The sequence below is a fragment of the Ambystoma mexicanum genome, chromosome 7p (assembly GCF_040938575.1).
Source record: "Ambystoma mexicanum isolate Mex_15411 chromosome 7p, UKY_AmexF1_1, whole genome shotgun sequence".
Classification (NCBI taxonomy): Eukaryota; Metazoa; Chordata; class Amphibia; order Caudata; family Ambystomatidae; genus Ambystoma; species Ambystoma mexicanum.
Genome location: NC_090939.1, coordinates 463,069,620 through 463,093,963, shown reverse-complemented (window position 1 = coordinate 463,093,963; position 24,344 = coordinate 463,069,620). Strand labels below are relative to the sequence as shown.

At 51.1% G+C, this 24,344-nt stretch overlaps 1 protein-coding gene across 1 annotated transcript in view; it reads left to right on the top strand.

Annotated features, from left to right (window-relative positions):
- Window positions 1-6,222: 6,222 nt before the first annotated feature.
- F5 (coagulation factor V) overlaps window positions 6,223-24,344 on the top strand; it is a 1,375,529-nt gene continuing 1,357,407 nt past the window's right edge. Inside the window, exon 1 of the mRNA XM_069636481.1 lies at window positions 6,223-6,590. Coding sequence (XP_069492582.1) covers window positions 6,298-6,590 — 293 coding nt within the window. The 5' untranslated portion in view covers window positions 6,223-6,297. The remainder of the gene's footprint in view (window positions 6,591-24,344) is intronic.

The following is a 24,344-nucleotide window of genomic DNA, read 5'->3' as shown; positions in this document are numbered from 1 at the left end:
CCGCCGTTTAGGCCCCCAAGAGGCGCTGGTCCGGAAGAGCGAAGACCCATTCCGTTTCCTTCTGGCTCGTCCGGAGTCTATCATTTGTGCTTGGTTGCCCAAACACCGCCACGCCACTGAGTGGGTTCTCGCCCACTGTGGCTCCCCTTCTTCCTGTCTCCTTCTCCCCTTCCAGTACTTGGTAAGAGCTCCGTTTCGTTCGTGGACAAGCTTTCCACCGTCCGATAGGAAGTACTCGGGTGTTTTCCCATCACTCAAGCCATGCCTATTCTGCTGGAAACCCCTGCCCTTGTCATTTTTCCCCGGCCCCGCTCAGCTTCCTTCTTCCCTTCTCAACTGTTGCCTGGCTCTCTGCCCCCTTCCCTTGCGCCGAGGGACTCCCTTCCGACCCTCTAATTTCAGTTTCGCCCAACTGTGCTGCTATTTCCTGCAATGAGCTCGAAATGTCCCTCAGCCGGACACCCCTCCCCAGGCTGGTCAGGTCGTTCCCTCCCAAGAGTATTACCAACCCTCTAGCTTCTGCCGCCTACTCAGCAATTTCCATAGCTGCCCCTCTAGCTGAGCCAACTTCATCCCTGGCACCCCGTGCCACTCCCTCCTGACTCGCCGGCCGTCAGCGCCTCCTGCTGCTGAGTCCAGCTCGCCTTTAGCCTTTGTGATGCATGCGCGCCCCACTACCTCCACGGTACATTCCCCCTTTCCTTGTGCTGCTGTGAAATGACAAAAGGAGGGAACGGCATGGTTAACTTATATTCTGCGTGCCTGATATCTCGTTTGTAACATCCTGAAGACCATCCCCCCAACTATTGATGTCTTCCGGCCATGCCTGCTCGGGGACGCTTCTGCCCCTACCGCCTTTCCATCTTGCTCCACCTTAACCAGGGTGCGCCAGTTCTGGGACACCTCTGCCCCTGCCACCTTACCAACTTGCTCCGCCTTAACCAGGGCGGGCCTGCTCTGGGACACTTCTGCCCCTACCACCTTTCCCCCTTGCTCCACCTTAACCACGGTGGGCCAGCTCTGGGACACCTCTGCCCCTGCCACCTTTCCAACTCGCTCCGCCTTAACCAGGGCGTGCCTGCTCTGGGACATTTCTGCCCCTACCACCTTTCCATCTTGCTCCACCTTAACCAAGGTGGGCCAGCTCTGGGACACCTCTGCCCCTGCCACCTTTCCAACTTGCTCCGCCTTAACCAGGGCGGGCCTGCTCTGGGACACTTCTGCCCCTACCACCTTTCCCCCTTGCTCCACCTTAACCAAGGTGGCCCAGCTCTGGGACACCTCTGCCCCTGCCACCTTTCCAACTCGCTCCGCCTTAACCAGGGCGTGCCTGCTCTGGGACATTTCTGCCCCTACCACCTTTCCCTCTTGCTCCACCTTAACCAGCGTGGGCCAGCTCTGGGACACCTCTGCCCCTGCCACCTTTCCAACTTGCTCCGTCTTAACCAGGGCGGGCCTGCTCCGGGACACTTCCGCCCCTACCACTTTCCCATCTTGCTCCACCTTGACCAGGGTGGGCCTGCTCCGGGGCACTCCTGCCCCTGCCACCTTTCCACCTTGCTCCTCCTACTGCACCCGCAATAGGCTCCTCACCACTTTTATTCAGCAAAAGCTCCCAACCAATTTAACCTTGCTCTGCCTGCCCTTGCAGGAGTTCCCCTGTTAGGAGAGCGCCATTCCTGGCGGGTGAGGTTGAGCTGAATTCCTATTGCTTGACTTTCAAAACCACCTTGCCTCCATTGCCCCTTCTCTCACTCTTATCCCTTCCTTTCCTTAAGGGAAGGCTCTACCTTTCCATATTCCTTAACGTGTTGGCCCCATTCCCCTGGCCCCTACCCCTTACGGGTTGCTCGAGCTTTGTCCTTTATATAGTCAACCGATACTTAAAAGTGGGAGGTTTCCCCTTCCCTTGACATGTCCGGCCCATTTCCCCCTTCTCAATCCTCTGCAGATGGGACCTTCCCCTTCCTTCCACCGGCCAAAGCTCTCCCACCAGAGACCCAGCCGCCTGCCTGCCCACAGCTGACCCAGGCTGATGCGGTGCTGTTCCCGACCCACACCATCTAACTTGTCCTCTCCACCAGGGTAGTGTCCTTTGTGATCCCTCCGTGTGCCATTCCAGTGGCCATGCTTTGCCACAACACCGGTCTCTCAGGATTGCGTCAAAACCCAGGGGCATCAAGGAATAGGAAGCAGTTCGAGCCACCGCCTGCTCGCCCAGTCCTCCCTCCGGATTGCCCCCCCATTGGCCTTCGCCAGTGCACCCTTGTGCCCGGGCGCGTTTATGAGCACCCTGATATGCCTCCTTTATACTATGTACTCGTGCGTGGGCGCGTGTTACAAGACCATCGTGTGTATACCCACTCCCCTGAACCTGCGTGTACGTTATCAATGACCATAACTTGCATACCTTGTCCTGTGAACCTTCCTGCATGGGTGCGTTAAAACTGACTCTAATGTGCCTACATTCTCCTGTGGACACTTGTGAATGGGTATATTCCACCGAAGGTTACTCACAGAGAGTGGGTAGGCCCCTTTGTCACTGCTCTGCAGCCTCGCCCTGGGCCACCCTGTGCAGTGCAGGTTGAACACCCACCATAGCGTCATGTCTCTGTCAGGTCAGTGGATTGCCCTGAGCCTCATCACCGTAATCACCTGCCACCCCCTTGTCCTGGCCGATCGATCTAATATTTCAGCATTCCGCATTTGTATGGCACTATGAACGCCCCGGTATCTGGGTGTTTCCTATTATGAAAAAAGGGGGGGGCTGCGTCAGCAGGCTCTGACCGATGACAAAGCGAGTGCTCTATTCGCTGTGCTAACCGATCGGCATCGTGCGTAGCCTGCTCTGTGCTGGAGCCTGTCTTGCAGTTGCATAAAGTACCTGCCACCATAAGAAGCGGCTGGATCTGTCACTATCTGTCCGAAGTGGGATCCGAACCCCCGCTTCCAGCGGAGACTGCGACCTGAACGCAGCGCCTTAGATCACTCGGCCATCCTGACCGTGGAAATCTGTAGGCGGAGGACAGCTTTGGCGAGCAGTTGCCCGCCCGATATGTAAGGTTGGCAAGTATGGCTGTAGGATGGCAAACTACAGGAGAGTAAAACTATCCACCGCCGCCCCATCTAATTTAACCCTGAACGATTGCTGTTTTTACAAAACTAATTCTCCCACCCCTTTTTACCGCTGCTTGATTCTCCCTTCGCTCTCGACAGTGCTGTCGCCCAGAATGCTGAAGAGACTTTCCGCTTTCCTTTCGCTGATCTCACTCAGTTTGCGCTCGGAGTCTCCACTCAGTAGCTCACCCCTTGCTGAGCTTGGCTCGGGCGTAGGGCTATAGGTATTCCATTAAGTAGTCCGAAACCCACCCTGTCCGAATGTTCTGCTCACACCCCACGGGATTGCAGCAGTGCTGGGCATGTTTTAGTTTGTGATTACTGAGCATTCTTTAGTTATGCGTAGCTGGCCAGCCGAGCAGCAGCTCACGCAGTGGTCGAAGTGTACGAAAAGAAGTAATGGAACTCTGTTCCCTGCTGGCCTGCACCCCGTCCTCACAGCGCTCAATCAACCTTCAGATCTCCGTAAAAGGCTCCCTCGAATCCTAAACCGCAGTGTACCTTCTATTTTCCACCACGTACCTCGCCCTGATTAAAACAAAACCCATGGGGGCCATCAGCCAACCACGGCTGAACCATCTACCCTATCATCCGTCCACACTCTTGACCTGCTACATCGGTGCCCGATCCTGGCTGCCCCATGGTTTGCCAGCCGCGTGCACGCAATGGCACAATCGCCTTCTGCGCTAAACTTGCCTTGTTATGTGTGCGCGCATACCCCTTGAGCCACTGAGGCTATGCCCCAAACAAGCCTGCTTGCAAAATGGAGGTCCCTCCTACCATTTACCTTGTTGACCGCCCGCTAACTCGTGTTAATCCCCAGCGAATGGACATGAGAAAAACGCTGACATTTTAAGCCAAATGAGGCGGGCCCGCGCGGGTCATGAACAATAACGGCCCCGTGGAAGCGTGGCAACTACGCGCATAGTCTCGCTAACCTGTGTGAATAGCCGCCATCCATCAACACATGCGGCGCGGCGGCCATGGCGGGCCCCAAATACCTCACCCAACCCTGATCCTGCGGAGCCAAGGCCATGAATCCATTCCAAAGCCAGAAACACTCAAAGGCAACGTCTACCATACCACACTTGCTGCGCCAGGGCCATCGGTAAAAGCCTATCGCCAGAAAATTCCCCTGCCACTTGTATCATAATGCAAACGCGGTGCCCCGACCATAAACTCCCAAGACCCTACTTAACTTCAACACCAGCAACCCTTAACTGCAGTGTGTACCATAATGAGCGCGTGGCGCCAAGCCATGGCTAACCACGTTCCTACCTCCGCTGCTGAGACCCCAAATATCTCCATGTAACCAGACCTTTTTACTGCATGCTGCCAAGACGGCATTCAAGGCCCACGTTGTGTACTTCAGTATAAACACATTTCACCCCTGATTTCATTCATACGGCCCCTTGTCCGCCAACCATTCATTTTAACATGCCTGTGCAAGATGAACACTGCATTTTACTGACCCATTCACAGCTCGATTACAACTCGCGTTTAGGGCACGGATATGCTCCTGGCCCGCATCCACCATCTAACGCTTGTATGTTCTGCGAAAAGTGTTAACATCCCCCCTTTACTAGACTTCTTGGCCTTCCCCGGACGCCCGTTCATACGGATAAGCTAACGTGGGTACACTGAAGCGGCCGCTTTAGGTAATGCGTCCCCACTCGGTTCTAAACAGGTGGCATTTTGAAAGCATCCTACTGTCGCACGTCCTGTTTTTTAGTCTAGCCCCCATAACCTGTGCGCCCAGCGCGTAACCCCCGCTCTAACCATGAGTCATAGCTAGCACTCTCCCTTCTGTGCTATCTGCCTGGCTCACTCCCTCACCGGTCCCCTCTCCCTCCTGTGCCGTGACCCGATGCTGTTGCTTACCCGACAGGAACCGCATCCCGGCCGGAACACAAAGCTTCTCCACACGAACACTGGAAACCTCCAAGCCGGAACCCCAGACTCCACGATTTCCATCCACATGAACAAGGAGCTGGAAACATACTGAAACGACATCCTTCCTCCCGGCAGGGCTTGTCCTGAAAACGAAATTTCTTCCATCTGCGAGGCGGCGACCGGGTCCCAGTGCAGGAGCGAGATGCCTGGCACCCCGGTCCCGCCTGCTTAAATCCTGATGCCCCCGCCCATTTTCTTTTGTTCTGCCCTTCGCGGGCTTTTGGGCCATTAGGCCTTTGGCGCCTTTCCGCCCCTCGCCTTTTGACCCCCAGGGGATGGTTCCAGGTCTTGGCGGCATGACACCGCAGGGGTTAACCTGCTGCCTCCTCCATTTTTAGCTGATTTTTCCGTCGTCAGCTCCAAAAGAGTCTGGCCACGCTACTGCTTTACCATCGCCCGTGTCTTTTAGTGCCAGAGCTAAAAAGACAATCATGTAATTTATTTCCACATCTTACTTTGGACCGCCCTGCTCAAATTTACATGATTAAGCCCCGATTGGTTAGGCGCAGCACTCTGATACAACCGGTACACACGAATCTGGAAACGCAAATAGATATAGAGACTAGGCCATTACCCAATGCCTCTTCCGCGAATGGGATGCTGGGAGAAGGTGCAAGGTCGCCAGAAAACAACTTCAGTTGTGCAATGCATTTGTCTCCGTCTGGTATTATTAACACTCAGTCGAAGCTAGTAACTGTTGAAAAGACCCAGCAGCTGCTAACTTTGATGCGCAAGCGTGCTTAAGGGAGCCACACTTCATAAAATACAGAATTATCCACGTGGATTACCGCCCATATACAGTGCACTGCACAAAATTGTGGCAAAGCACTCTTAACTGAAATTAGTTCACTTTATGCCAGCGGGGAAGTGCCCTCGAGCTACCTCCTACGATATGCTTGGGAGGATTGTAGATTTCTAACAATGAGAATTGTATACACATCATAGAAATGTGATTAAAAACAACACTACATTGCAGATTACCGCAGGAAAAAACATGGGGGTAAGAGTCAACGTTTATCTAAATCCTGCGCTGAGAACAAGTAAATAGTTATCTCCGGGGCATCCCAGCCAGCACTGTGTGCTCTCCCACACCCTGGCTCCGTGCCTGGCTGCTCGGAGTGGGCAGTGGGTCTGCGCAGCAATCCACAGAGTCAAGAAGAGCCAGGCACCGGCCTCCCACTCGTCCGTCCGGCCCTCCCTCCCGCCTGTCCTCCTGGAGCAGCACTCATGAGGGCAGCGCTCGTCAGACTCCTCCGCTTTACCAGGGTGCCGCACAAACACGGCCCGCTGACCAGCAGCCACGCCCGGGGAGCCACGGCGCTACTCCCCAAAGAGGCAGCCGTGACTCCGCGCGGAGCCACCATGGCAGCGTTGGGCCTGCCCACGCTCTCCCGCACGCTCCTGCTGCTCCTGGCGGCCCTGTGCGGCCTACCGTCGATTGCGCGGGCGGCTCTGAGGCAGCACTATGTGGCCGCGGTGGTAATTGACTGGAGCTACCAGCCGCACCAGCACCGACCCAGGTGAGACCCTGACACTGCCTTGTGCCAACTATGTGCCCGGGGACAGAAGCATGATCTTCTGAAGTCCCATAGAGTTATGGAAGTGGGCCGTATACCATTCAGGGACGGGGTCAGTGCCTGGTTTGGGGGAGGGGCGTGTGTTGGGGAGGAAGTCTGCGACTGTAACAAAGGGAATTTAACAACTCGTCTTAAGTGTTGATCTGTGTTTAACATGTCCCTTGATAATCGGCATGCTTTAGTCACTGCATTCTTTGATTTAGGATGTTGCCACTGAATTAAGACTAAAGCGATGATATGGGCATGCATGCATATTCACTACGGAAGCCAAGTTCTTAAAAGTATCGGCCAAGGAGACGTGTAATCGAGTAAGGAGAAGTTAAACATGTTGTCAAACATGAGAAATAAAATAATGATTTCCCCCAAAATCTTCCCATTCTGTATTATGTTCTGATTGTGTAATCGGTTAAATGCACCTGGGGTATACAATTGCACCACATGACACTGCTCGGGCAGCAGGCAATGTTTAAACTATTTTCCAGCAGACATCTTGCTTTTCAAAACCTTAAAACGTTCAAATACTCCACATCAGTGCGTTTTGGCCCTGACAGATGTGTAAGGGTCTCCCCAGCAGAAGGTTGAAATGAGTCCTGCCCTTCTCCACCCGTCCCTGCTGCTAACTGAAAAGTATTGAAACTGTGACGGGGTGTTCGTTTGGGAGGGGGCGGCGGGTGGGGAGGGTCATGGAGCAACACAAGTTAAGGCGCGGTGCATATACCATATTACATAACATGGCTCTGAGGGATTTAAAGGGTGTCCCTCCTGCACATTTCTGAAATTCTAGAAAAAGTGAGGGACGTGGGGGAGAGGTGAAGATCGCAGATATTTCTTTCACTGTAAACACTAATGACATTTTGCTAGAGTTTAAGTTTAAAGAAAACTAGTGGTATGATGCCCTTTTTTGCTTTCTAAAAAAATAAATTCACTAGTGCGATGCAAAGGCCTAACGTTTTAATGTAGCACATTTATGCTGTCAAATCTCCTCCTCTGTCTCTGCACTGGGTCTGAGTGTTGGTGTTGCAGGTGGCAATAAGGGCCCAGAGTGGTCCAGTGTATCTGGGCGTCATTTTAGTGAGCAGAGTGCAAAAGGAAAATTGCTTTTAAAATATCCTTTTCCTACCACCCTGAGGCCAGTGTCGTAACACAAAATGTGGGTCCCCCATGCAAGCCGTGCTAGACCCCCGCCCTAGCTCCTCAACAAAGCACGGGCTGCGCCACCCTCTAGGCCGGCCTGGACCACTACGCCTGTGCAATGCCCATAATGACCATGCTCCTGCAGGGGCATGCGCACACTGCACTAGATGAAAGATGTAAGTATGTTTAATTAAAGCTTTTACTTAGCTTATATACAAGGGGGCAGTGCTTGGCTCATGGCACCCAAATGTACCAGGCAACAGTGGCAGCTTGTGGCTTTTTTTATTTGGAGGGGTGTAAATATTTGCCAAAAATATGTGAGAGCGACCGAGCATAGCAAAAGAGCCCGTACCAACGGCATAGGGTTTGAGGGGGTTCTCCCTCGAGAATTTTTGATAATGAGTTCAAATGGTGCATTATACAGCACACTTTTTGTGAAAAATGGGTAAAAAGCCAGACATTTTGCAATCGGTTGTGTGAGGTTACTCATGAAATAATCCAGTGGATGAAAGTCACAAACAATGCACAGAAGCATTTCCCAGCACATTTTCATAATGCCTTGCCCCACAATATATGCCAGTATAAGTAACATTTTAATGCTGGTTGTGCTCATACATTTCCATATGCACCAACAAATGGCAGTATTCTCATGTTGGCCATGCCATTAAAAATGCCATGCCACAATAAGAAAACATATGCAACCTGGCTGCACCATTGTAGGCCAATCTAGGCACGTAATAACGTTCATCATGCTTACTTTATCATAGATGCCCAGTAAAAAAACAATGCCAGTCTAAACACATATTAACAATCATCATGCTTGCTTTATTATAGATGCCCAGTACAAAAAAGTAATGCCACAGTAAGAAATACCTAGACTGGCTGCACCAAAATGGCAGTCTAGCCACGTAATAACACTAATCATTCTTGCTTTATCGTAGATGCCCAGTTAAAAATGGCATGCCACAGCAAGAAATGTTCATGCAAAACAAGGGGGATTCTGGGATTCGCTCTACTGGCACAAACACAGCCCATTGACCTGTTCTTGGGTTGATAGCTCCCGGGAGAAGCTAAACCAAGTCTTTAACTAACTGTCCCTTTCACAGAGGAGAAATATCCCTGCATATCAGTCTTTGTACTGCCCAGGGGCAATCCAGCACCGAAATTCTAAGCAATTCTCCTCTGAAGAAGAGTACCAACAGCAACCCCAGACACATGTTTCTGCCTAGTCGGGCCTCATTAGTGAGGTGGAGCTGTGCCTCTCTAAGAACAGTGAGCAAGGGGTCCATGTCTGGATTCCCCTGGTAACTTAGGGTGAAACCCAAAGTTACTTAATATGCAAAACGGGGGTTCTGTGAATCCCTCTACCTGCACAAACACAGCCCATTGACCTGTTCTTGGGTGGATGGCCCCCGGGAGAGTCTCATCCAAGTCTTTCGCTCACTGTCCCTTTCACATAGGAGAAATATCCCTGCATATCAGTCAGCACCAACATGCTAGGCAATTCTCCTCTGAACAAGAGTACCAACAGCAACTCCAGACACGTGTTTTGGCCTAGTCGTGCCTCATCAGCAAGGCATAAAATAAGCAGTGTCACATACCACTTTGTGACACTTGTGTTGCAAAGATAGCTAGATAAGTTGCCCTCTTCAATGAAAGCACAGCTCGCCCTGCATTCCTCTCTTGCCCTCTGTGCTTTCTTCCCCCTCTCTTCTCTGTTCACTTCAAGTCCTAATGGAGAGAAAGCACAGCAGTAATCATCTCCTCCACTCTGAAGTGGCAAAGGCATGTGTGGGAGTGCTAGGCAAGAATTCTTTTTCAAATAATTGCAAACCAGAAATAATCGAGATGCTACTTTTATTAAGCTTTCTATATGCGGTCTGGCAATAATGCATGATTAGAGTATCGATACTGTAAAACACTGCATCATCTCCAAAGTTTAGGTTAGTGTATCTAAATTTCATTGTGTCAACTATATTTCATTTTGTTGTGGAAGATGCATCATATTGACGAGTGAACACTTTGAAAATGTACATGATCAAATGCTTTTGCTGGAAACCCTAGTTCTGTAACCTGCAGGTTGCATACATCTTTCAACTGGTGCTCAACCCATGAGCGAACCCATACTCCTTGATATTCTATATTATCACCCAGTTGCTTTATACCAGGTACCCTGAAATTGAGATGACCACAAACTACAATATTCCACCTAGTTTGCCCAGTTCTCTGTCTGCTACGCAATCCACCCTGCTTAGTCTCTTTCTTTCCGCTTACAAAATGAATACACAAAGCAAATTAGATGCTTACTCAAAGTAGTGATCAATACTTCCATCCAATCTGTACATCTACAGATCTATTGCAATACCAAACATTGTAGTTAGCCTCCAGAACTCGATTTGCTTTATGATTGATTGCATCATATATTACCACCTGCAGGAGATAGCTGGCCAAACTGTTTTCAGAGCCTTTTTACCATATCTATTTGTGTCCATTCATGCAGTTAACCTTTTACATTTTATAGACACTCGGCTGTGGCTCACAAAGCCTTTTCGCCCACTCGCATAGTCGAGTAAATATTATGACGGGCCACTAGCTTTTGCAAGAGATGTTTGAAACTTTTATGTAACATTTACTTTGTTGCAGTACACGTCAAACAAAAGTTTCACTGTGGATGGCTGGCCTCTGGGGGGCAGCAGTGTGCCAAACAAAGTGGGTTGGTAGTGACATGCACCATTGAACACAAATCGCATTTTCAATTTGTTGTCCTCCATTGCTATAGGTTGAGTGCATTTCTCTTAGGTTGAATAGGGAAACTAAGTTACCCGACCTTCAGGTCTAGCTGAATTTTAAAGAATTTGCAAGGCCTGATTCCTCTAACGAACGTCTTATTTCAGCGGTACGCAAAACTGCTGTATTGTTGCTCATTTCACATCTTGGGTACAAATAACGTCTGCTGACATTAACAATATTAGTACAACATTGCTAATCAAATGGTTCTGTTTGCTAATCAAAAAAATGTTAATTAGAAAACTCTGCTAATCAATTTGTGAAAACTAATTTATGCCTTGATCAATGAGGAGGAGCTGTGCCTCTCTAAGAACAGTGAGTAAAGGGTCTACGTCTGGATTCCCCTAGTAATTTAGGGTGAAACGCAAAGTTACTTAATATGCTAAGGGACAGTGAGCTAAAGACTTGGCTGAGACTCTCCCGAGGGCCAGCCACCCTAGAACAGGTCAATGGGCCATGTTCGCGCCAGTAGAGGGACTCCCAGAACCCCCCTTGTTTTGCAAGAAATGTCTAGACTGGCTGCACAAAAATGCTGGTGTAGCCACGTAATAACACTTATCATGCATGCTTTATCATAGGTGCCTAGTAAAACATGTCATGCCACAGTTAGTAAAAGGTAGACGGCCGCACCAAAATACCAGACTAGCCATGTTATAACACTTATCATGCCTACTTTATCATAAATTGCCCAGTAAAAACTGGCATGCCACAGTAAGCAGTGACTAGACTGGCTGCACCAAAGGCCAGTCTAGCAATGTAATAACACTCATCAAGCTGCTGGCTTTGCCCAAAATGTTAGTAATACTAGAATGGCATGTGACATTAAGGACAGCTTAATAATGCTCCAATGCCCTAAGGTCCCCACAGCGCCTCACACACACATATAATCACATTCATACCCATTCACCCACTAGACACTCAACCATGCACCTTCTCTCACATTAACTCAAATGGACACCCAAAATATTCAAACTGCATTCTCCACACGCGCACCCACCCAGAATAGTCCCACACAATCACATTCATATCCATTCACCCACCAGTCTCTAACCAATACATCTTCTTGCACATTCACTCACAGGGGCACCAGAACATCCACACCGTATTCTTAACATGTGCACCCAACCTGAACATTCACACACAATCACATTCAAACCCGGTTATCCGCCAGTCCAGTGTTTGAAATTGCTGGGAGATATTTAGTTTCTTCTAACCCAAGAGAGCATGGTTAGCTTACCACCAACAGCTACCAGGAGCTACGTTTGGCTCCCTAGTTCAACTGGTGCCATACGTACATAGCTTAGGTTGATATTAACATGTGTATTGGAATGTGTATAGAGAAGCTTTAGAACACATCTAAAAGACATTTCAAGCATAAAAGATTAGATATATTGGACGAAAAAAAGTTGAAGTGTATACCTCTAGTCTTTAAGTTAGATTTGCAGAATGCTATGTAATCACTCTTGATCTCCATAGGTAGCTCCTGCCTACTGGGTGATGTCTGACAGGTAGAAGGGATTTCAGCTCCCACTCATCAAATCTTAAATTCGAACCCTGCAGTCATTCACCCATATGCCTTCTCTTACATTTACTTGTAATCCTCGTTTTCCGGCCCTGGTCCAAGCAAGTGTGTGCACCTTCCTCAACTAGAACTAGGGACAGTGTCTATGGGAACCACCTCCCCCACACCTGCAAGCCCGCCGGATAGGGAGGTTTATTGCACCTCAAAATAACATTTCTGATAACAGGAGATGGGCTACACCCTGAGTTTTTACGTTACTAATGGACACAGCAATCAGAGTGAATTTTATAGGGATCCCAACATTTAACCTTTAATTCTTTCCCCAATCTTATTCCCTACGATTCCCCTGGCATGAGCTCCAACTAAATGGGGACCTGCTACATCAGCTCACCCTTCCTTGGAGGGGTTTTGGGGACCCTTAGGGTGAGTCTGACTCAACAGACCCCTTAGCCAAACTCAGGCACCACCCACATGGAGTGTAAGGCCAGAAGATGGCCTTCAAGGTGCGCCCCATTGGCTGAGGCCGCTCATGCTCACCACGGCACCCACAGTCTGATTTAAATTTTCGAAGGTGACCGCATTAGCATGGGGGCCTTCCCAGATCACAGCTGGAGCCTGCTACACCATCTTTACTCCAGGCAGCGTCCCCTGTGCCGTGGGGGCGCTGCCTCTGTCAACGTAACTCCCGCTGCCATCTTGACTTCAGGCGGTGTGCCCATGGCAGTGGGAATGCCGACTCTTTCACTGCCACGCACTGCGGCATGTTGGGATTTCATGGCCTGCCCCCCCAGCAATGTGTCATTAGAAGGAAAGCTCTGTGCTGCCTAGCGGAGCAGCTTGGGTGAAGGCTAGCAGCCCCCCCCCCTGTGTCTAACGACAAGTGCTGAGGGGGTGGGTCACTGGGCTTCACACGAGCTGCTCTGCTAGGCGCAGCCTGGGACTTCCTTCCTCATCTTTTTCACCTGGGCTGGCTCGCCAGACTTTACTTTACTGCTCCACCCTCTTGGGTGGAGTGAACTTCCCTGCTTTTCACCTCCTGGGCTGCGCCTGACATACGCGGCCTGGGAGAACTTTTATGAAGAGTCTGCCTCGATGGGTATGAGGCAGGCCCACATGGGGAATGTCCGGACAGCCTGGTCTGGGCCACCCCCTCACTTGGTCTGGTCTGGGCTGTTCATTTTCGGCCTGGGCAGCACCCTGCATGGTGCCCGAGCCCTTTATGATGGTATGCCCTGGCCCCAATGCGGGCCGGCCCCATCCACGGCCCCAGGGTGGCTGAGATACCCCTGGCATAAACAGCTCAGACCCCTGACTCACTCTGGGGGGAGTGGCACGTTATGGATTTTAGACCCTCGGGGGACGCTTGAGGCAGCGGCCCCCCAGGTAAGTCTTTTCACTTTATCTCTCTTCTGCTTCTTCACTCTTTCTTTTGGTCCTTTTTCTAAATGTCTTTTTTTCAATGGTTTCTTTGTAAAATCCTCTCTGGCTTATATTCTCCCTTGCTCAGTCCATTCCTGAGCAGGGGAGACCTGTTCCATTGTTCTTTTCTTTTCTTTTTTTAAACATTCCATCAAGCCCCATGGTGGTCTGTATAGTTTGACCCAACACATACACGTAGCGGGGCTAACCCCTACCATGGCCCCTACATAGTCACAGTAAATGCATAATCTCTCATACCTTGCTTGCACCCAATGATATGAAACAGAGACCTTCTGAAAGTTGGAAAAATATTACACTTTATTGGAAACATATGGTCGCATTATTAGTCATCCTATCGGGCGGCCCCAGCCCCGCTCAGGTCTTATGAATGCCTGGCCCAACACATAGTCCTTTCCCGGGTGGCACCGCCAACCCCGTCTTACAAAGTCCAATATCCAAAAACATGTGAGCCCTCTCACACCAATTCCGTTCTTGCGAGTATGGCCTGCACCCCTGGCGTCCGACTGCCAGTTCAGTGGCTCCCATTTAGAGAAAATGGAGCGAACAAGGCCACTGCATCAGTTGTTGAGGAGTCTCAACCGTCCCTAGTGGTATCAGTGCCAGTGTCACCCCATCCTGGCAGAAGCAACCAGTGGTTGTAGCTCATGGAACAGACCGCAGCGTGCCTCCTTCTCTGGGACAGCCCTAGTAACTCTGCCTGCGACAGAAAAAACTGTTAGAAATTTGCTGCCATCACCTATGAGAATAAAATTGGTTACTACGAGATAGACATGCATCAAAACAAGTACAATATTTACAAATCCACTACTCTGCCCTGCCCTCCTGGCAAAACTCTGTTTATTCCCTTCCTGCCTTTGTCTTATCCTAAGCTTGGCTGGGAGGGTGGTTGCTGCTGCCTGTGCTGGAATAGAGAACTTGCTCTCTCAGCCCATGCTATTTATGCCCATGAGGTGCCAGCCGTTTCCAGCCGACCCCCAGGGGACAGGCACCACGCCCCTCCCAGAGGAGGTGAGTCCACGGAGGGGGTGCCAGAGAGGCAGCCCGCTATGTCAGCTGCCCCTCTAGCGCCCCCTGCGTGGGTTGGCGCACCTGCTTAGTGGGGAAAACTCCTACCATGGCCCCTACATAGTCACAGTAAATGCATAATCTCTCATACCTTGCTTGCACCCAATGATATGAGACAGAGACCTTCTGAAAGTTGGAAACATTTAACACTTTATTGGAAACATATGGTCGCATTATTAGAGTCATCCTATCGGGTGGCCCCAGCCCCCCTCAGGTCTTATGAATGCCTGGCTCAACACATAGTCGTTCCCGGGTGGCACCGCCAATCCCGTCTTACAAAGTCCCATGTCCAAAAACCTGTAAGCCCTCTCACACCGATTCCGTTCTTGCGAGAACTGCCCGCCCTGGTGTCCGACTGCCAGTTCAGTCACTCCCATTTAGAGAAAATGGAGTGAACAAGGCTACTGCATCAGTTGTTGAGGAGTCCCAACTGTCCCTAGTGGTATCAGTGCCTGTGTCACCCCATCCTGGCGGAAGCAGCCAGTGGTTGTAACTCATGGAACAGACCGCAGCGTGCCTCCTTCTCTGGGACCACCCTAGTAACTCTGCCACGCTTTGGGGTGCCCCCCTGTGACCCCAATGCCCCCACAAACAAAACCTTCCTACAGTCCGTACTCACCATCCACTATGTACATCCGGACCTTGACATTACTCCCCGCAGTATCAGGTTGAAATGATCCATGCCGACCTCTGATATGTGAACCCCATCGGTTGCAAAATTTAGCGGGTTCCTTTCCCCCAAATCCCGGTGCCTGGCAAATGTGAGCCCCTCCTGCTTCATGAAGCGCTCCATTTTTTCGTTAACCCTTCTCCTAGATTTCCCCATTGCCGTGTTAGACGCAGCTCCCCTTCACACCTTCCTAGGGATCAACTCTGACCAAGCTATCTCAGACTCGGGAAGCATTCGCCCTAGGATTCAGATGCCTTCTTCCATCTCTTTTGACCCCTTCCCGAATCAGCAAGGTCGTTCTCCTCAAGGTGCACCCCCAGCAACCTAGGGGCCCTCATCCTGGCCAGCTGCCTGTGCAGTGCGGGGAGTAATGCCCTCCACTGCATGCCAGGTGTGCCCAGCCATACGAGCTTGGTGTTCCGGAAACCCAGATCGGCCCCCCGAATTGGTTTCGTGCGGCCCATCTCTTCGCCCTGGTGATAAGAGTGGCCAATTATCCAGACTGTGCGTCCCGCTGGAATAAAAATAAAACATATAGGGCCTCATTATGAGTTTTGAGGTAGCCATGCCGTCATTACCGGCATGGCTACCTCCAAACTCGTGTCCGGGTCCAGGTCCCGAAAAAAGGGAATTACCGGACCATTATGACTTTTGCGGGCCCGGTAATTCCCATTTTCGGGACCCGGACCCGGTACATCCCCATTCCTATTTGAGCCCCCATACAGCTCAATGGGAATGGGGAGGATGCTAACAACAGACCCGTTAATGACCGGTCCGTTGTTAGCATCGTGGTCTGCTCACAGGTGCCGGTATGCACGTCTGGCCAGACCAGACATGCATACTGCCACCCGGTAGCAAACTCATAATGTGGCGGCCCAGTATGAACGGTGCCGGTAGCTTACTGGTACCGTTCACACCAGGGTCGCAATGAGGCCCATTGTTATCGTAACATCCTCCCTGACCTCCTCCTACCCCTGACCTTCCCCTCGTGCTTCCCCCGCGCTTGGTCTACTTACCCGGCAATACTCCCGAGTCTTCCCCCCCCAGACGGATGTACAGTTTATACCGATCCGATTGCCATCTACCCTTCTTTTGGATGTCCGACCCCTGCATCCCTGCCTGGAATGCTGTTGTTGTGGCCCCAATTCGGAAGCCATGCGTGGACCAGCCCTCCCCCTGACACCCTGCTTCCTTTAAAGCCATGGCCAGTACCCTGCGGAATTGGAACATTGTCAGTGGGGATGCGTCCTCATGGATGAAGAGATTCCCGCCCCCGGCCGGCCTATTTGACACATACTGGGAGAGTAGCCACGTGGGGCAGCTGGCCTGGGCCGCCGCCTTCAGAAGCCTGACTGAGGTGCCCTTACCTGCCTGATCGGTCTTTGATCTTCTGACCCTTATCACGACCCCACCTTCAGTAAACGTGACATCACCTGGTGCTAATGCCCTTCCAGATACATCATCCTTCCCCGTTGCGACCTGTTCGCTGACCCGAAGAGCCCCAAAGAATGCCACTGCAAATGTTGTCCTGCAGAGCCTGACCTCAAACATGTTTGAGCAAACCCCCTCCAGCGCCCTCAGTAATCTCAACAGTACCTCAAAATCAATGGGCTTACGGCCATCTTTCCTGTGCCGCTCCAGTTTACCCCAGCCATGAATTGCAGCCCTTACCGAAAAGCCCTTTGTTGGATCCCCTGCCCCTTTTAGCTTTGTGTAGAATGCTATGGCCGCTAGGTGTCCCGAGACCCAGCTCCTGCTTGCCCATCTGCGTGCGCCCACACAACAAATCGCTCCACCTGGGATGGTAGGTCCAGGTCTGCCTGTTCCGTTTCCTGCATCACGCTCACAAACTTACTGTAGCCCCTCTGATACCTGGACTGAACTCCTGGTATGAGCGACTGCTCCCCAAGATCCCAGAGCATCTTTTCCACGACACCAGGTGCCACCACTCCAGATTGAATCCCGTGCCTGTCTGCTGTGCCTTGGGTGGGCCCTCCTGATTCTCTCCCACTATAAATGAGAAAGAGCGTCAGCAGCCACATTCACAACTCCAGGTACATGCCTTGCTCTAAACTCAATATTCTGGAACAAGCATACTTCAACAAGTTTCCTGAGTAGACCTAGAACCACAGGGAATGATGCGGATTGTAAGTTGATGGCCTGGACCACCGCTTTGTTGTCGGACCAAAAACGGACCCTCCTGTTGCACAACTCACCTGGCCACAGCAGGAGGGCAATCACAATAGGGAATAATTCCAGAGCTTTAATGTTCTCCAATCTCCCTTTCATCCGCCACTGAGTTGGCCACCTCTGGGCGCACCACTGGGTGCCCAGGATGTCTCCAAAACCTTCATTGCCCGAAGCATCGGAGTACATTTGTAGCTCCTTGCTGGTAACCCATGGTTCCCGCCAAAGGCTGACCCCATTGTACCCCTGCAGGAACCTGCGCCACATGACTAGGTCCTCTTTGATGGCAGCACTCAACCTGATGTGGTGATGCTTGCCCGTCACACAAGTTGTTGCCCTTGATGACCTCCTGGCGAAGTCCCTCTCTGCTGGTACCACCCTGGCTGCAAAGTTGAATTTCCCCAGGAGCTGTTGTACTTGACCCAGAGTCGTTTTTTCCTTTGCCAGGGAATTGTCAATCGATTCCACGAGCCCATCCACTTTATCTTTTGGCAACCTGCATGTGCCCTTGCACGTATCAATTTCTATTCCTAGAAAAGTCAAGATGTGGATGGGTGTCTGCGTCTTCTCCACGGCTAGGGGAATGCCCAATTCATTCATTTGTACCTGAAAGGATCCCAGTGCAGCTCCACAATCCTCAGACCCTTCCCTACCTATGAACAGGAAAACATCCAGATAGTGCATGATCCCCCCTGCCCCCCTTGGCTCCCTAGTCCTGGCTGCCCATTCCAGGAAGGAGCTGAACTGCTCAAAGAAGGTGCAAGAAACAGCACACCCCATTGGCATACACCTATCAGAGAAAAACGGACCCTCCCACTGAAATCCTAGCAGATGAAAGCTATCCAGATGAACAGGCAGGAGCCTAAAGGCAGATTCAATGTCAACCTTTGCCAACAGTGTCCATTTCCCAACCTGCTCCACTAGCTCCATTTCCTTTTCAAAAGAGGAATATGTGACTGAGCAATACTCAGGGTCCAAACTGGGACAGGTGGTGTATCAGCCTGTATTTCCCCTCCTCCTTTTTAGGCACGACTCCTAGTGGGGACACTATGAAGTTGGGTACGGGTGCTTCCCTAAATGGTCCCATTATTCTCCCCGAAGCTTTCTCTTTGGACAATTGTTTTTTACATATATATTATTTACAATATCAGGTAGTTTGTCGGCAGAGGGGAGGTTTTTTGCCAAGCGCGACATTAGTGGTCCCCCATAAGGAATCCTGAACCCATCCTTGAAACCCCTGTAAATCAATTCCCCTCCATCAATTGTTGGATAATCCTGCAGCCAACCGTGCAAAGTCGTCATATTTATGGGTGAAGGCCCTTTTTCCTTGCACCCTTCACTGGGCACTCTTGCCATGTCCCCTGCCCTGCTGTCCCCCAGCCCCTTGATAACATGTCGAGGCGGGGTGAGACCCCTTACATTTTTCACATGAATGGGCAGATATGCATTCCTGTCCAAAGCGGCAGTACCCTGCGTTAAAACCCCTGCAGGTGCCCTTGCCCGGGTCACCCCCTGAGGCGCCCCTGCCACTGCCCCGGGCCCTGTACCTGTCCCTCCTTTCTTTCCCACTGCCCTTCTGCCTGCTCCGAAAAGGGCTGCAATGACTCCCTCTTCTCCTTGCTGTACTTTCCCTGCCAGTACCGCCGGGGGGACCTACCTGCCTCTTTAATGGGTGGGCTGGTCCTCTCCTTGCCACCCATGAATGCCAACCATCCTATCATGTCCTTATGATCCCAAGACATTGTTGGTAACTGAGATATCTTTAACCTGAAACCCCTGTCGAAATCAATCCACCCTGTGGATCCATGCTGCTTGTGCTCCTCTGCTATCGTATTCCTGTAATTCCATAATTCAGTTCCTTGTTCCCAGGAACCTTTCCATCATTACTGTTGCATATAATGAGAAGGCTTTCACCCATTTCTCAATGGTCTCAACTAGTCTGTACCTTTTCTGCCCCTTCTTCTCCTCTTCCTTTGTTACATTCACATCTGGACCCTCAGTTTCCATTGTCAGCATTGAAAACAGATCAAAGTAATCCCTTACCCAAATATGGTCCTTCACCTGCCTATGAATGTACCAAGATATTGTACATTTGCCGGATAATAATGGGGCTATTATTACTAATGGAGTCTTCCCGCTTACTGCAGAAAGATGGGACCCTAAAGACCCCAATGGCATGCCCTCCGGCGGTATAACCCCCACCGTTTAAGCCACCCGATTGGCTAGACCCGCTACCCCAGTGCCCGACCCTGGAGGTCCCACCTGCGCCCCTGCGACTAGAGCCGGCCCTGTTGGTGGCCCCCAAGCTCCAAGTGTCCCCCCGACATTCGCCTCTTGCAGCACCCCTGGCACCAACTCTACATCATTTGCTCCATGAATCTAGTCATCTCTAATTTTGCCCACTCCATGCTCTGCCTGCTTACCCTGGGCTCCTGTGGCACAATTGGGGCTGTTGGCCCGGTGAATACATGTTCCCTCCCCAGCCCTGCATTATCCAGCATTAATGGCGGTATCACCAGCCCTGTGCTGCCTGGCTGCCCTCCTCCTGTAACAGGGGGTTCCTGTTGGAGACAAAGGCAGAGAGACATCTGGCAACATATTAGTTTCCACTGTGACCACCTTACCCTTTTTCTGCTTGGGAGCTCTCTTCTTTTTTGCCGGAGTGGGCACCACCTCTCCTGAACTGTTAGGGGAACCCCCGTGTCTGGTTCCCCCAGAGACTGCGCCACCATTTTTTTCACCCATCCTGTACCCATATTCTACACTTTCTCCTGAAACCATGCTACCAGCTGGGCTGCCTCTGTGCTCTCCTGGGACCTTTCGCTGTTGGAGGTGCCTTCCCCGCTGTCAAACAGTCTTGGTGATCCCTGGCTGGACATATTGCTTCTAAAGCACAGAAATAAAATGCACAACAAAAGGTTGGTGTTTAGTACCATGTACCATGCAGCCGCTCTCTTTGGCCCCTTTGAAGCACTCTACCTTGTAAAAAAAGGTTCACTTATACACTACCGTCATTGTTCAGACAGCATTTCATTGCTGTTGATGCTCCCAAACCCGCTATTCCCTTAAACCTGTAGCAGCCTGCCGCCTGACCCCGTCCTCGTGCTGCACTCCGCCAGCCCCACCACCGACCCAGTGTCTTACCGCGCTCTTTTTTGTCACTGTACTTTGTGACAAACCGCTTCTGTTCCGGGAAAATCGATGCAACCTGTAATTGCACATGTATAAATGTTACTTTACAATTAATTCCTGGAACATTTGTTTGCGCTGTGGGTGGGGGCACACCATCCGTGTTCCAGTGCAGTTGGCCACCTTAGCCTCCCCCTGGGAGCAGCCGTCCCTCAGGCTGATTCCTCTCCCTGCGTGCGTTTCGGGCAAAAGTAACTGGCCCTTTTTCACACCATAGTTTGTTTGCAAGCGCACTCAATGTGACGCCATTAAAGCCTCATCTTCACCCATCCATCCTTGTACGTGTCCCTTGTTGGACCGTTGAACAGAGCCCCCCGCTTGCTAACCTTAACCCGATCAGAAAGTGCCCTCTGGCTCAGATCGGGATCCATGCACACTTGTGTATCGGCACGTTCCAAATGGCTTACCATATCATATTTTGTCCGCCATGCTTTTGCTCCCCCATAGCCCTCGAGATCAATGCACATTTGTTACTCGGCGCGTTATAAATGCCTTATTGTATCATATTTCTTCCACCATGCTTTTGCTCCCTAATAGCACTCCTCAATGCACACTTGTGTATAGGCGTGTTCTAAACGCCCTATCATATCCTATTCTGTCCACCGTGCTTTTGTTCCCTTATGGCACTCCTCGCCGGAAACGCGAGCTAGTGCCAGCTATGCGCTCGGCCTGGCTGCCTTGCGGTCCGTTGTCTACCATCCCCCAAACAGCAACTACGGTGCTTTCCTCTTCACGGGCTCCGTAGTGCCTGTTTTGCTGCGCCCTGTGTAGGGCACTGGCCGGGATGCAGCCTGCAACTCCAAGATCGCGCATAACAAATGCCCTGCCCCGCCATGCTCGAGTTACGCCCCGTGCCATACATCAGGATGTAACCTCGGTATTAAACGTGCCACGTTTAGCTGCTAGCTACCTAGCGCCTACATGGAAAGCACAAGCTCCTTTTGTGCGGCTTCCACCCCTTTGCCAGCCGCAGCTGTTACAGCTGACCAGAAAAAACCACGGGCCATCTCAGTGCTATTGCCCCCACCGCATTCCTATTCCTTATGGGCTAAACATATGCACAAAATGCCCCGGCTGCTTTTTCGGGCGGCTGCCGCACATTTGCATTGCCCGCCATTATTGCTACAGCTAAACAGAAACACTGCGCGAGATCTCAAACCCAGTGCCCACCATGCTCATATTCAATATGGTGCCATCCCCAGTGCTATAGGATGAGTAGTGTGGGCCCCCCCGGCTTCTGATTCCTACCTCCTATCTTGGAAAAAATAAACATACACTTTGGTGTGGACAAAATATTGGCCGTAGGCATTTATTTCTTACTCAAAAAATATAAACAACTCCAAACTTATAAAAACAGGTGTGCTTTTGGGCACACTGTGTCGAGGGTGGGTGATGCCTTGCTTCGCTGGCATGTCTCTAGATCCCGTTGGCATCGACTCTTGGATACGTGCCGCCTGCTGCCTACGACTTACTTTACCGGGTACCGAACCTGCTACCCGGCATTCTTTGGTCTCCGTGTTCTTCCCCTACTTCCAAAAAAGGGGGTGGGTTGGGTGGGAAAGATTTCTCCTGGTACTTCCTGCTCCTGAGAAGCTGTACCCGAGCTGGGTGTGCTTCTCTTTTGGAGTGTGCCTCTCCTTTTCCAAGAGGCCATTCTTATACCTCTACCTCCATTTGTTATTCTAGTGGGGGGCCGGCCCCCCACCTGTTCCCTTCTCACCTTTTCCGTGTTGGGCCATGTTGCCATTACTACTCAGTGGGGGGGCGCCTCCTGGCTGCCCTCCCACTGTGTGTGACCCTTCCTCTGCCCCCACCCTGCACCTAACCCCCCATGCCCTCCACTTTGTACGGCCCGGGGCCTGTGGCATTGGCTGAGTAGTGTGGGCCCCCCAGGCTTCTGATTCCTACCTCCTATCTTGGAATAAATATACATACAATTTGGTGTGGACAAAATATTGGCCATAGGCATTTATTTCTTACTCACAAAATATAAACAACTCCAAACTTATAAAAACAGGTGTGCTTTTGGGCACACCATGTCCAGGGTGGGTGATGCCTTGCTTTGCTGGCAAGTCTCAAGCTGACGTGGCTGCCCCTATTCTAATCTAGTGCGTCCCGAACCCCGACGGATCCCCCCGCCTTACCTATGGATTTCTACAATACTGCCTGGAATTCATATCTGCTGAGGGCGGTACCATCCTTGTGTATTAGGAATTGGCCCCCCAGTGCTGGCCGTTTATCTAGAAATGCCTGTGTGATGCCCCTGGGACAATTGTCCTTTTCCTTGACTCAGTTCAGTTCTATTGCCTTCCCTTTTCCCATTTGGTCGGTTTGGGATTTTCTTAGTGGTATGGTCACGCCTTTTGTCCCTATGCTGATTGCTGATGTTGCCCATCGCCAGCCCGTCCCCTGCTGCTGTATTCCGAGCCACCAGCTCTCCTATTCTAATATCCCCATAGTAAGCTATCGCAAAGGCTGCCCTGAACAGTACTGTTTCCTAAACGCTGGAGCACTTGACCTCGAGCGTCCTCAGCAGGACGACCAGCTTCCCAAAATTCAAAGGCCTCCTGCTATCAGGTTTCTTCCCCTCCGATTTTGCCCAACCCTTCATTGCGTATCTTATTAGTGGGCTGTCTGTTGGGTCTACCCCACTGGCTATTTTCGCAGCATATGCGACTGCTGCTAAATGTGCAGCCGCCCAGCTCTTCCTCTTCCCTTGTGTAAATGCCACCTCCAAACCTTTGCATATATCGCTTGTTGCCATGCTTATGACTTTTTGTTTTCTCGTTTCCCTTAATACATTTTGCAAGTGTTTTTCATATTGCTTACCCGTTCCCTGGGCCAAAGCGTTCCGGGCGAGGTCCCTTGTGACCCATCCTGGCTCCTTAATTCTTTTCCCGCCAGCCCCGTCATCCCCTCGGCTAATCTGTTTTCCTCTCCAATGCCAGCAGTAGTGCCCATGACTTTCCTGGTATGGGCGTCTTTTGCTCCTTTGTGTCTGACCTCAGCTTCCTGAGGTCTTAGACATATATTATTTTTCAATGCTTCCAGTTTAATGGCTCTCAATAGCTCCAGCACCAGTGGGCAGGATGCGCTTCCTTTATTCCACACTTGCACCACTGCCATTTTGTCTGACCACACTGCCACCTCTTTGTTATTCAGTTCACAAAGCACATAATGCCAAATTTATGCCATGTTTATGGCCATTCATCTGCCCTGAAACCGTACGCCCCTGCAGCGTCGGTGAACAATACTCTCCTTCCCTCCTTCACCTTCACCAGATAACCGAGCTGTTGCAGTTTCTCAACCAATCTCATGCCATGTTTGTGCCCATTCCTCTGCACACCATTCTGTGCTCAATATTGACCTGAAACCGTACACCCCTGCAGCATCGGTGAACAATACTCTCCTTCCCTCCTGGTTGACAGGCGTTCACCAGATAACCAAGCCGTTGAAGTTTCTCAACCAATCTCTTGCCAGGTTTGTGGCCATTCCTCTGCGCACCATTCTGTGCTCAATATTGCCCTGAAACCGTACGCCCCTGCAGCATCGGTGAACAATACTCTCTTTCCCTCCTGGTTGACAGGCGTTCACCAGATAACCAAGCCGTTGAAGTTTCTCAACCAATCTTTTGCCATGTTTGTGGCCATTCCTCCGCGCATCATTCTGTGCTCAATATTGCCCTGAAACCGTATGCCCCTGC